The sequence below is a fragment of the Malaclemys terrapin genome, chromosome 1 (assembly GCF_027887155.1).
Source record: "Malaclemys terrapin pileata isolate rMalTer1 chromosome 1, rMalTer1.hap1, whole genome shotgun sequence".
In the NCBI taxonomy this organism is placed as follows: domain Eukaryota; kingdom Metazoa; phylum Chordata; order Testudines; family Emydidae; genus Malaclemys; species Malaclemys terrapin.
Window position 1 is genome coordinate 246,543,965 of NC_071505.1, and position 14,298 is coordinate 246,558,262.

Here is a 14,298-nt window from a genome sequence, read left to right on the forward strand (position 1 = left end):
GGAGGACTCTGTAATAAAATCTGTGACTGAATAATACACAAGGCCCTGGCTATGCACTTGTAATAAAGACAGACAATTTTTCTCTCACCCCAAGATCTCGGGAGTTGTCTACATGAACAGACACATAGCGAGCATTGATTCCTTTTACACAATTAATTGTGATGTTTTTAGTTTTATTTTTATCTTCATCTCCTGACTCCCAGAAGGTTTCTGTGGACCCATCTGTCAAACTGCCAATCATGGCAGGTCGGCTTGATGTTTTGATGTCAACGATGCTGGTTAGGTCTTTTAGGCAAATTACTATACACAATTCCTGTAACAAAAAGATGATTTAAAACCTCGGAAATGAAGCCCAAGTAAAAAAATGTCTAACACACTTTTTAAAGGAATACTTATTAAGAAGAATACACTCTCTAAATTAAAAGAAGAAACCTGTGCACAACGAGTAAGTTATATGATCAAAGCTCCTGGTTTATTGCGCTCCAGCCACCAGAGGAAATACGATGGAAAACAGTTTCAGTTGCTAAAAAGTGTATTAAGAATTGGTAACAATGCTCAGCTTATTTTCTCCTACTCAATTCCCATATCCTCTCTTTACTGTACTTTCTTTTGTAGATGCTCATTAAAAAGCAGCAATGTGTGCCTTCAAAAGAACAAAAGGACAAAGAAGAAATGTGAGGAAGAAGTGGAGGTAGGAAAAAGAACATGAGATGTAAAAGGAATTTTTGAATTAATTTAAATTCAAACATAAAAGGCCCTCCCACTCCTGACCCTAGCAACCAGTAACAGAAAGTAGGGATGGTCACTACTCAAAAATACCGATTTGAATAAGGTTCAGGTTGAGGGGTAATATTTGAATCTTTAAATCTAAATATAACAATCTGGATATCATCTACAAAGGCTCTGATCGCGATAGATATTCGTTACTGACAAAATATTTAAATAAACTACAAATTTATTAATAAAAATTGCATGTAATAAAGTATGATTGCTAAAAACTAGAAAACTGAAATAGCTTGACTATAGTGCTGGAGGTTATCTACTAATTCATTTTGATCTACAACTTGTGATATTTACAGATAAAAAACTTGCCTGACTCATGGCTTCAAAGCCAGACTGTATACTGATACTAAAGCTCTCCTCACTATCTCCATCATCAGATTTGGACAAAATGTTGTTAATATGGTGAAAGACATTGCTCTGATGCAGGAACTGGTGGTCAGATTGTTTGAATTTGAGGCTCCAACATCTGAAAACACATTAAAAATAAGTTTATTAAAAGTTTTTTTCAATATCAGTGCACTTTTGCAAGCACCATTAGTATTTACATTATTTTAATTACTGCATAATTTTAAAAATTTAAGCTTATATAAATATTTTGAAAGGAAACATCTGGATCAGAAACGTTGTGCATCATTTTGAAGAAGGCAAGAAGAAATATTCGTTAGTGCTGCAAAAAGTCTAAAGCAGGAATATTTGTTATAGTCACACGCAGGGCCTCCCAGAGGATTCAGGGGGCCTGGGGTCTTCGGTGGCAGGTCCCGGGGCGGAAAGACCCCCCACCTCGGGTCTTCGGGGCACTTGGGCGGCGGGTCCTGGAGCGGAAGGACCCCCTGCCGCTGAATTGCCGCCGAAGACCTGGAGCAGAAGAAGCTCCGGGGGCCTGGGCCCCGCGAGAGTTTTCTGGGGCCCCCAGAGTGAGTGAAGGACCCCGCTCCGGGGCCCTGAAAAACTCTCATGGGGGCCCCTGTGGGGCCCAGGGCAAATTGCCCCACTTGCCTCCCCCCCGGGGGGCCCTGGTCACACGAGAGTTCAATAATAATTATTCCATATATTCCTTTATACTAGCTATAATAGCAAAATGAAGAATACAGAAAATTTTGTGGAATAGCTAAATGACAGATTTTTCAAACAAAAGGTATTTAAGCTACATGCGGCTTATGCATGTACATTAAAGAACACAGTAATGTAATTATTTTTACAATAAAAGTAATGGATATGGTACAAAATTTAAAATCAAATACATTTTTCTCTACAAACCCCTTGTTTATGCAAGGGTTAAAGAAATATCTTTTTTCTCCATTTTAAAATAGCATATCCAGGCACTTCAGACTTCTAAAATACATTGCAAAATCTTCTAAGGAGTTAGTTTACAATGCTTGGATGTCTTGGGCCTTCATAGTGTCCAGTATCAGGGGGTAGCCGTGTTAGTCTGTATCTACAAAAACAACAAGGAGTCTGGTGGCACCTTAAAGGCTAACAGATTTATTTGAGCTTAAGCTTTCATGAATAAAACCCCCAGACTCCTTGTTGTTTTTGGGCCTTCACAGTTTTCCCCTATTTTGTACCTACCTTAGGGCCATTTGTTGCAATGAACTACCACTGGGGAGAGACATCATAAGATCAGAGATGGTCTGAAGCAAACGATGGAAAGTGTGGGGCAATGGATGAGCTGCTTCACCAGCAATCACTATATCTGACAGTGGATGTTCACATACTCTTGTATCTTTCTCCTAAGATTCAAAGGAAATATGTTACACTGGTTCTGTTAATAAGAGGCTTTCATAAAATAAATATATATATATTTAGACAAACAATGTTAAAACTGAGTTCAGGTTAAGAGTTCATATAACTAATTTAGAATAAAATATATCCCAGGAATGTTGGAATTATCCCCAAATGAATTGTTATAAAACTGCCGGAAAGTCAGAGGTAAAGTTAACATTAGAAGAAATCTAAAGAGGTTAAAATACAGAAATGCACAATTAGGATTGACACCATGCAATAATCATATGATTAAGCACTGTAGAGTTTGTGGTTCCTCATTAGTTTAAACTAATATTTTAAGGTCCCATTAGATTTTTTCTTTCCATCCCCCCAGTGTCCCAACCAAGCAGAGTTAAGGTTGTTTGGGTGCCCTAAATCTGCAATGCTACACCTTCATTTCTTTTTTAAAACTTAACTCTGAATTTCCTAGGTTTATTAAAAAAAAACCCTTGATTTTGAGATAATTACAACATTCTTAAAATGTATTTTATCCTAAAATTACTGAAACATTCTTAACCTTCATAACAATTTAATGTAGTTTTTGTCTGGAAATTTCCCAGGCTTTTTTTAAAATCAAAAATTTCATACATGAACACTGAACAAGAAACTGAAAAGAGAAAGTTACCACGTGATATTTCTAATTATTTTAAAATATGAAATATTAACCTTAATTATTTTTTTTGAAAAATTGAACAGGTGATGGCCCAATTCATCAGTATGTACCAGCTGTTCTATGCCACTCTGGAGCAGTAAAAAAGCAGCAGCCCACTGGCCTGTTAAGATGTGTTTACAGCTGCTTCCCCCTCCCCCCCTTCTTTTTCTCATCAGTGTAGCACAAACCAGCTGGAGTCTACACACCCGTTTCTTCCCTCCCTGTCTTCCAAACTACCCCTGCCTCTTGTACCTCTTTACAATCCCTTCCACACATTATCCTTTCGGCCTTCATAACATCCGCCAGCAATGAGTTCCACAGGTTGACTGTGCATTTGGTGAAGAATACTTCCTTATGTTTGTTTTAAACCTGCAACCTATTAATTTCATTGAGTGACTTCTGGTTCTTATGTTATGTTCTTATGTTTTGGTACACAACTGCACTCAAAAACAAAACAATGTAAAACTTTAGAGCCTACAAGTCCACTCAGTCCTACTTCTTGTTAAGCCAACCGCTAAGACAAACAAATTTGTTTACATTTACGGGAGATAATGCTGCCGCCCACTTCTTATTTACAATGTCACCTGAAAGTGAGAACAGGCGTTTGCATGGCACTTTTGTAGTCAGCACTGCAAGATATTTATGTGCCAGATACGCTAAACATTCATATGCCACTTCATGCTTTGGCCACCATTCCAGAGGACATGCTTTCATGCTGATAACTCTCATAAAAAAAATAATGTGTTAATTAAATTTGTGACTGAACTCCTTGGGGGGGAGAACTGTATGTCCCCTGCTCTGTTTTACCCACATTCTGCCATGTATTTCATGTATATGATGATGAGCCAGTATATGTTGTTCATTTTCAAAACACTTCACTGCAGATTTGACAAAATTCAAAGAAAGTACCAATGTGAGATTTCTAAGGATAGATACAGCACTTGCCCCAAGGTTTATGAATTGGAAGTGCCTTCCAAAATCTGAGAGGGACGAGGTGTGGAGCATACTTTCAGAAGTCTTAAAAGAGCAAAACTCTGATGTGGAAATACAGAACCCGAACCACCAAAAAAGAAAATCAATCTTCTGCTGGTGGCATCTGACTCAGATAATGAAAATGAACGTGTGTTGGTCCACACTGCTTCGGATCGTTATCAAGCAGAATCCGTCATCAGCACGGACGCGTGTCCTCTGGAATGGTGGCTGAAGCATGAAGGGACATTGAATCTTTAGCACATCTGGCGCATAAATATCTTGTGATGCCGGCTACGACAGTGCCATGCAAACACCTGTTCTCACTTTCAGGTGACATTGTAAACAAGAAGCAGGCAGCATTATTGCCTGCAAATGTACACAAACTTGTTTGTCTGAGTGACTGGCTGAACAATAAGTAGGACTGAGTGGATTTATAGGGCTCTAAAGTTTTACATTTTTTATTTTTGAATGCAATTATTTTTTGTACCTAACTCTTCATTTGTAATTTCAACTTTTGTGATAAAGAGATTGCATGACAGTACTTGTAATGGGAGAATTGAAAAATACTATTTCTTTTGCTTTTTTACAGTGCAAATATTTGTAATAAAAATAAATATAAAGTGAGCACTGTACATTTTGTATTGTGTGTTGTAACTGAAATTAATGTATTTGAAAATGTAGAAAAGATCCAAAAATATTTAAATGTTATTCTATTATTGTTTAACAGCACAGTTAATCAGTTTTTTAATTGCGCAATTAATCACAATAAATATTTTTAATCGCTTGACAGCCCTAAACAATATACAAGACCACAACAAACACTAAGATGAAGATACAGTACCATCTACTGTATTAATCATTACAATTGTCCCCTAGATAAATAAGAACTTAAAACAACAACTTCTAGGAAGCCAGGTAGTCTGACAATCATGCAGGTTTCTGTGTTGGTCTGCCCCTTGAGTCCTATATTCAGTCATGGAGACAACACTCATATTTTAATCTAGATTATCAGTGACTGCAGGGTTCATTTGCTCTAAGTTAGGCCTAGCCTTTGTGGACTGTCTGTTGAAGACTGCAGTATGGCGAGGTCCCAACAACAACCTGGCAATTCTTCCTCCATTATTAGACATGGGAACTTGCTGGTGTACCTCCAAATCCTCCTCTGCCTCTCTATGGGATGGTTGCTGAGCATCCTCAGTGCTTGTATCAGCAAGGATAAGGATGGATTACTCACCTTTTGGCAACTTGAGTTCTTCAAGATGTGTTGTCCCTATGTATAGCGTACTTTAGGGTGTACATGCACTCAGGACAGGAGATTTATCCTATCAGCGTCCTTCTGGTTTGAGCGTATGCACCCACGCTCCTTATGCTCCAAACCAAGGAATACAGGGGGCTGCCAAACTGCTGCCTTCTTAGTTCCTTCACTATGGCCAATTCCCAGTAGGGGGAAAGCAGGCAGTGGGCAAGGAGGGTGGGTAGTGTACTACACATAGGGACAACATCTCAAAGAACTTAAGTAACTACAAGGTGGGTGACCATTCATCTTTGAGTGATTGTCCCTATATGTAGTGCACTTCAGGTAATTCGCAAGCAGGGTCTCTACTGAGGTGGTGGTGCCTGGAGTCCTAAGACACAACAGATTACAGAACTGGCCTGCCTGGAGAAGCATCAGAAGCAGCTGTTTGCACCAGTGCACAGTGTGTAGTAAAGGTGTATATAGAACTTCAAGTTGCTGCTTTGCAGATGTCAGCAACATCTCTAACGTAGATAACCAGTACTGCCTGAGCTCTCGTCAAGTATGCTCTCATACTGTCCTCAAGCAAGACATTGTTCATCTCATAGCAGAGCAGGGTGTACCTGAAAACTATTTAGACAGTCTCTGGGAGAAAATGACCACTCCTTTCATACGTTCTGCCAAATGAATGATGATGAAAAAAATCTAGGTGACTTTCTAAATGATTTTGTCCTATACAGGTAAAAGGCAAGAGTCCTACACATGTTCAGTGAATGCCACATCACTTCCTCTCCGCTAGAGTGAGGTTTAGGTTAGAGCACAGGTAAACAGATATCCTGATTGATGTGGAAAGTCTGATACCACATTAGGGACAAAACTTCAGATATAGTTTTATGGACACCTTTTCCTCGTGAAAAACCGTAGTGGGTTTGTCAGCCATGGAGACAAGGAAGTACCTCAAGGAGAATCTCTTTCCCCTTGCTGCTAGAGATACTAGTTATATCACTCCTAGTTTGTGTTCTGAGGCCTTCCAGGACTTGCTTAAGAGGGTGGCAGAGTCACTTCAAACCCCCCTGGAAGAGGACCAGGAAACCATAGGGTCACCATTCTGAACTTTAGGTGGCAGATGAAACTTTGCACCTCTGTGAGGTCCAGAATTTGGATGGAGTTAGAAAAAGCCTGTCCGACTGTTGTCCAGGCCCTCCTGAGCAGTAATAGAAAGGACTCTACCAGGAAATGTTACAAAGCAAAGTGGAAAAGATGTTAATTTGAGTACAACCAACAAGGAATTTTTCCCTTATAGGGAAAGATTTTGGATATGCTGGACTCCCACTTATCCTTACAATCCTCAGAGCGGTCTGTTAACTTCCTCCTAACCTGGCAGCCATCAGCATGTTTCACTAACCAGTAGACACCTACTCTGTATTTTCCTACCCAGTCTCTGCCCAATTACTGAAGGGTCTGACTAGAATCTTCCCTTCTGGCAAAACCTGTACCATTCCGATAAATCTGTGAACCTTGTTTTATTAACGCTTACAAAGTCACTGTTTGAGCCCCTGGCATCGTGCCAGCTACTACATCTCTCTGTGAAGGTAGCATTTTTGTCACTGTCACATCAGACATAGGATTTGGGGAGCCAGTTTGGGATTTTTTCCAGGTTGCTTTTTCCAGTTGCATAGCCACACCTTCTCCCCTTCCTGGTTGGGCACATAATTCCCCTATTTCCTGGCGTTTGAGCCTGGCATGCTCGCTTCCGGCTAATCTGTTTCTCCATCTTTTGGAATGCCGTCCCTAGGTCACTCATATACAACTCTGCCATGTCACCCACCTATGTAGATGCAGGGGGACCTTGCTAGTTGATTCTTGCTGCCTGAACATCAAGTCACAGGGAAGGATGAGTTTGCAGAGTCCAAAAATAATCTTATCAGGAGAGTAATGGATTGTTGAGTGCTGGCCAGCATTATATATAAAGATCTTTTTGTATTCCAGTCTTGTTGGTCTTCACTGACAGATGCTAAGCATGGAACCAGTGGTGTGGTTTACCGTCTCCATTTCTACATCACTCACAGAATGGGTGATATTGGGCCTCACATTGGTTATCTGGAGTAGTCAGCAAACCTTGTGCGACAACCAGGGTTCAAACTTCTTTCTCCATCACTACAGATACAGCGTGGTGGTCTGATCTGCAATACCACATGTTTCATCAATGGAAGTCAACCCTTTATGCTTCAGTAGTTGTGCCACCACATACTTTGAGAGGTTGTCAGACACTGCCAGCAAATACTGGTGTTTCTGGTAGTGAGCCTTTCAAGTCAATATATGGGAATTCAAAACATGGGAGGAACATCTGGTAGAAGAGGAAAGGATTCTAAAACTCTTCCACTGCTATCTAATATACCAAGGGAATCGGATATGGGAGCTGCCTTACAGGAATGCTCCCTCACTTAAGAACAATCTGAGGCAGTACCTGATCACATCTCTCAAGATCTTCATTATTCTTGGAGAACACACTAGCATACCATAAGAGCAGCTGTTCTAATCACTTTTTTGTCACCTTCTCTGGCAGCATCTCTCAAGTCAACACTTAGCTCTTTTACATCTTTTAATCTGTGCCCGATGAAAGGTTTTTAGATAACAGTTACATTGTATACTGTCTCCATGGTCCGATTTTTCACTAGCTGCACTTCCTGGTCAGTGACATTAACTGCTCTTACTCAGAACTCACCCTTTGGTCCAGCTCAAAACAGGGATCTGCTAAACAGCAATCCTGACTGGATATTTGTAGCTTCACACCCTCCTTCAGGTTCACTGCAGAAGTCCTTTATCTTTATGGGCATTAATGCATGATGACCTGGCTTCACCACAACTTTATTCCAAGCCACCATAGGGAGCAGTTTTTCTCTGTCACTCTGTAGGCCCGGTAGAGGCATCTCTAAGCCTCTAAGAGTTGCCCCCCAGGGTCCACAATTCCTCTTACTCCCAGATCAGATACAAAAACATAATATACAAGACTACAACTTAGCAGTAAGATAGAGATACAGTGCCATTTATTGGTAGAGGCTATCTGCACTGATCATTACACTACCTGAAATCTGTTACTTTAAGAGTATATATTACAATAGGGTTTTTCAATCACATGATCACACCATTAAAGAGAAAAAATATAATTCAAAAACAAGTCAAGGCCACATACATTAGCTTAATTTAAAATAATTTCATTATCAAGCTTTGCAAAAAACCCTGGAACTCACTTAGCTACAAAGTTGAAAAACTGTTGCCAATTACTTGCCTGCCAGAAAATTACTCATCCCAGTCAAGTGGGTGATGAGAGTTTTGCAAGACTACTTCATTATAACAAAAAGAATAGTTGCCTCTATAGGAGAAAAACATAACTGTTCAACATAAATTATGCCAGCATAACCTGTGGTTTACACAAGCCCTAAGAATAATAGCGTTTCTTAGAGAAAATTTCCCTCAGTTTTCTGGTATGCAATCTAAGCATAGTTTTCAGTTACTGTACTTGTCAAAAACACAGCATTTTCTATTATAGAGAATGTTTTAAACAGTTTAAGTACAAAAATAATGTACCAAAACAAATTGCAATGGATCAACAGATCATCATTAATTCAGCAGTCATGAAATGTGAATTAAATGCAATGGTGATCAACAAAAACAAACACTGTATAGATATGTTCTTGAAAAAGGTAAACTAAAATTTCCAATTCCATAGTTAAGATTTTGTTGTTCACTAAAAGCTACACAACATACAAAATTAATGTTTGTTTTCACTTTTAAAAATATTTTCTGAATGTGTAAACTAGCTGTACAGTCATACCCACAATTTCTGTAAGATACTTTATGAGTAGCATGCTAAAATCTCACATACTTGCTCTGCATTTTCTTTATTCGCTTTGTTCTCCTCATCCTCATCTTCCTCAGGTTCCATAGGGGCAGGAGTCAGTGAAGCCACAAAATGCCATAAAAGATCATGAAGAGAAGTTGTTTGAATGACATTACAGAGAAGCCAATTAAAAGCCTAAAACCAATGTAGATACAAAGTTATAATTTAGGTTATGAAGTTGGAGGTATGCATGTAGAGTTCAACAAAAAGATTCATTTTAAACATTTCACAGAAGGAGAGGCACCAGTATTTTGAAAAGTTATCAAAAACACTGCTGCACAAGCCCTTTTATTAAACTATAAACTATTTCTTACAATTATGTAAATATATAATAGGGAACACACCACACTGATGGCTTGTACATAAGACAATGTGCAGCAAGCTGGGGGGTAACTCTACAGTGCTCTAGCCTGTCACACCCTAACTGATCATGTGGACTCGGTTACAGCACAGTACTTTAAAACAAAGCTTGAAAAAAATAAGTCCCTTAGATATATTTAAAGATTAGAGACACACTGCTGACCATCCAAACTAGCACATTTACAGTTAACATTTCTATGTTTATATTTCTGATTTTGCAGACATTGTTATGGCTACTTAGACTTGTTTAAAAACTTGCTGGAAGTCTCAGTTTGGGATTAGTAAAAGAGCATTATCTTTTTTGTATTAGTATTTAATTTAATATAAAAATTTGTTTCAAAACTTCTCTGGAATTAGGACAAGTAACTGATGTGTCATTTTTATTATAGTTAGATCCATTAATGCATTAATACCTCCATAGCAAAGACTCGGCAAGCAGATTTCCGTAAGGCTTGTTTCATTGCTATTTCAAGTCCTTCCAGATCATGGTGCTGGATTACAAATGCCAGAACTGGCCACTGGAAATTTCTCTCTCCTTTAGAAAGAGAGCTGTGGGCGGAGATTAACCGAGAAAGTTCAGGAGATGGATGTCTCAGGAGAGATGATCCCACTTCTATTTAAAGTATAAAAATATATACATATTAGATTCTTTGTGTAATTGTTTTTACTGTAGCTAGTTTGCTAGTATTTATAAAATAGCAACTTTAGAAAGGATGTTCTATTTTTTCCTTGTAGAACAATACACTGCTACCTCAATATAACGCCACCCGATATAAAATGAATTTGGATATAACGTGGTAAAGCAGTGCTCCGGCGGCGGCGGCGGGGGGGGGGGGGGGGGGGCGGCTGCGCACTCCGGCGGATCAAAGCAAATTCAATATAACACAGTTTCACCTATAACACGGTAAGATTTTTTGGCTCCCAAGGACAGCTTTATATCGAGGTAGAGGTGTATAATACAATCCTTGAAGTGAAAAAAATTGTGCTTCACTTCAGGGTAAGCAGACACTAAAAATCTGCAAGAATTCTTCCTGAGTTTTAAAACCAAGCAGAGAACTCCCAGGAATTCATTTCAGACCTGAATTAATTCCTGAGCCACTCTTAACGCTCTGCATATTTCTCATAACTTATATGTGGTTAATATTTGACAAGCTATTAGTATTTGGAACTGGGCGAATAATGGAATTTTTGGTTCACTGTCAATTCCAAAATATCAAAAAATGTTTAATTTCAGATTGAAACGAAAACAACATTTTGAAAGCTTTTCAGTGAATCGAAAAAGTTTTGAACTGGGTCAAACCAAAACATTTCATTTTGGGGCATTTGACAAAAGCAAAGGAGGACTAGATTCACAAAGTGACCAGAGACTAAAAAGGAGGAAGTTTCTTTAGCCCAGCAGTCAGGGAAGTCACCAGGGAAGTGAGAGACCCAGGTTCAATCCCTCCCTTTGCCTGATGTGGAAAAGGGACTTGAATAAATTATTCACTGAAAAAAGTCTGCCCAGCTCTATTAATTACATATATTTATAACAAATGGTAATTTTTTCCCTATAGTCTTTCACTAAGGAACTGTAATCCTATGATCTATCCTTAAACTCCATTTACCTTTTTTAAAACTAAAAATAGACATTTTAGAAAAGTGTAAATACTTTTTCTGCTTTAAGAGATCTATTTTTACCTGCGTCGCCACTGTTGACTCTTCTTCTGGGAATGGCCTTAACCCGTGCAGGTAAAATTGAGTGCTGTTTGTCATATTCTGATGCAACAACTGAGTATGATCTTTGAAAAACTGTGCGCTTTGCCAGGTCTGTATCTGTTATTGGACTGGTCTCCAAACTGCAAAGAAAAGAGATCAGTGAGGTCATAAAAACTTTTTTTAAAGTTTCAGTGATGACATAACTCAGACAAAATTCAGAACTACAGTATTACCATTAAAAAACTAAACTTTGAAGACTGGAAATGAAGCAGACGAGAAAGCAGCATACATTTGGATAATGGCAATACTACCGATGTATGAAAATTTACTTTATGCAACATAATAGAATTGACTACATGAACTCATATAGTTGTTCATATAGTATGGACAAAGAAATTCTTGCAAATTCTTTCAACATAAACATTGCTAATATGTGTATCTTGTATTTCTTAAAATATATAATTGTGATGTAGCAAGGTAAACCCTGACAATCCAAATATCTCATGGGGGGAGGGGGAAGAAGAGGCATCCAAAGTATTCAGATGACTGAGTTTCAGATAAACAAATGTATGATGTAGACAGATATATAAACTCCATGGGCCTCCTACATGAAATGTAGAAGTTTGTTTAATGGGGGACATAACGTTTCCCAGCCAGTTCTGATCTGCTGTTGCCAATCCACTGGAATGTTTCACTCCCCCCTACTTTGTGGGAACTTCTTATGGTCTGCAGAAGAGCTCCCACTTCCCACTCTTCCTAAAGGGTGTGGGAGAGCCCCATTGCCCCAAGTCTTTAAAGGGGCAAGGTGGCTACACCAAGATGATCCTGAGGATCCCTGTTAGAGCAGAGATTTGAGATCAGTTGACCAGACACCTCGTTCTCTTTCCAGAAGGTGGTCACGGTTAAATGTTGGCATTCAAATTTGTTTTTATATGTCAAGCTCCAGGACACAGAAATAAGTATATAAAAATGTTGTGGCTGATTATGTCCTCCTGATATATGAAATATCCCAGATTTTGTTTCCATTTTGTTTGCTTCAGTGTCAAAGTTCAGACTTGCGGCAATTCTGTGTTAAATCAATTAATATAAATTAGTTTAAAGTTTTGAACAGAATTGGAGCTTGTGTTTGAAAATATATGAGAGACTGTTGTCTTTCTGTAAACAAATACAATTTCTGGTAGCCTATAAGCCAAACATATATACAAGTTATGGCTAGAATTCAAGGGTTGAGCTGACTTGGTATTTTGGCTACCTATTGAAGCAACAATTCCCATTACCCTTGTGTTCACTTCAGTGCTGTGCTAGTATGTTAGCTAACAGTTATCAAGAAGTACACTGGCATACCTTGGTGGCATAGATTTCATGTTACTCTCTGGTTCCTCAAAGACATTAGGACATGCATCAGGAGTGACTGATATGTATGGTGCAGGTACTGAAGTTGAACGCAGATATCTCATCTCATCTTGGAAGAGGTTGTCATCCTGATAGCTAACAAAGTTTTCATGATGATGCCTGCATTAAAGCAGATATTTAAACTGATGATGATGATTTGTATTATCATAGTGCTCAAGAATCCTATTGGACCAGAACCCCATTGTGTTGGGCATTGTACAAACCCAGAACCAAAAGACAGTTTTCAAAACCAACCAACTGACCCTTTCCAGTCCAATTAGCTAGCAATTACTGTCACTCGTACACCTACTGCATTTGAGCTTAACCTGGTTGTGGCCTTTAGGAACTGAAGCAATGTAAATGTTAATATGATGCTGAAGTAGTGAGCTAAAGAATAGCCTATCTGGATGTGTTTATCATTTGCTAATGTTTTGCAAACAGCAGGGCTTCTCAAGATGATGTTACTTATTGTAGAACCAAATTTCCCCCTTCATCCTGAACCATTTTAGGACTCATGAATATTATATACCAAATTGAAATATACTGGGAAATACAAAGGGGCACATGCTTAAATGCTCTGAATTGAGAGGAGATTGTAGGAGGGACTATGTATACTAGGCTCAAGTCATAACATGAGTCTTATTATGGAGTTCTGCTACCAAGTTCTTAAATCACTGAAATTTAAGTTTTAAGAATTATTCATCAAGCATCCAAAAGCGTGTTAAGGCACCTCCCAAATTCAGTAGCTCTGATCCCTGGAGCAACTGCAATCTAAACAGATGTGACAAAACCATGGAAGATGGAGAGAAAGTCAGGGGACAAAATAATAAAGAAGCATGAGAATGCTTCCAGAGAGCAGCACGCTTTTATATATACATTTTAGTTTAGTATATAAAATACACATTTTATTTTTATTCAAAGATTACGCATAAATAGATTTATGAACTCATGAGTAGCTTTCATTACCTTGCTAAAGTTTGCAGATAGAGGCATGGCATTTTAATGGGAAAGTCCTCAGAAATTCCTTCTTTAACACTGGGAAGCTGAGACTGGAATGGTTTTGCTGGATGATAGCACAAAATACTGGGCTCAGCAGCACTGCTCAGGGACAGCAAGAACAGAGCATTGGCTTTAATCACTTGATGAGCTTCCATAGTTGGCAAGGCACGAGGAGTCTTAACTTGCATTGGCTTTCTCCTGTATTGTTTAACCTAGAATACAAAAATGTTACATGTTTATATATTATTTTATTATAAGTAAGGTTAAGACTTAGTCATGGGTATTTTTAGTAAAAGTCATGAACAGGTCACGGGCAATAAACAAAAATTCACGGCCCAGGACCTGTCCATGACTTTTACTATAAATACCCATGATGACTAAATCTCTGCTCCTAGGGCCCCGGTGCTCGGGGGGGGGGGGGGGGAGGGGGGCGGCGCGGGCGCTGGCTGCTCAAGTGGTGGGGGCTGACTGCCCCCAGTACTGCTCTAAGGCCCCCAGGGACCGCTTTCCCCAAGGACTGCTGTTAGGTGCTGATTATTCAGTAGC

The 14,298-nt window shown here is 39.0% G+C and overlaps 1 protein-coding gene across 14 annotated transcripts in view; it reads right to left on the bottom strand.

Annotated features, from left to right (window-relative positions):
- The window catches only part of MYCBP2 (MYC binding protein 2), a 399,116-nt gene that overhangs the window by 47,024 nt on the left and 337,794 nt on the right, over positions 1-14,298 (bottom strand). For all 14 annotated transcript variants that reach the window (XM_054011672.1, XM_054011602.1, XM_054011628.1 and 11 more), the window contains 8 exons: positions 13,720-13,964; positions 12,706-12,873; positions 11,344-11,501; positions 10,080-10,279; positions 9,292-9,441; positions 2,353-2,513; positions 1,093-1,249; positions 89-313 (listed from right to left, as the gene is read on the bottom strand). In XM_054011672.1, coding sequence (XP_053867647.1) covers positions 89-313; positions 1,093-1,249; positions 2,353-2,513; positions 9,292-9,441; positions 10,080-10,279; positions 11,344-11,501; positions 12,706-12,873; positions 13,720-13,964 — 1,464 coding nt within the window. The remainder of the gene's footprint in view (positions 1-88; positions 314-1,092; positions 1,250-2,352; positions 2,514-9,291; positions 9,442-10,079; positions 10,280-11,343; positions 11,502-12,705; positions 12,874-13,719; positions 13,965-14,298) is intronic.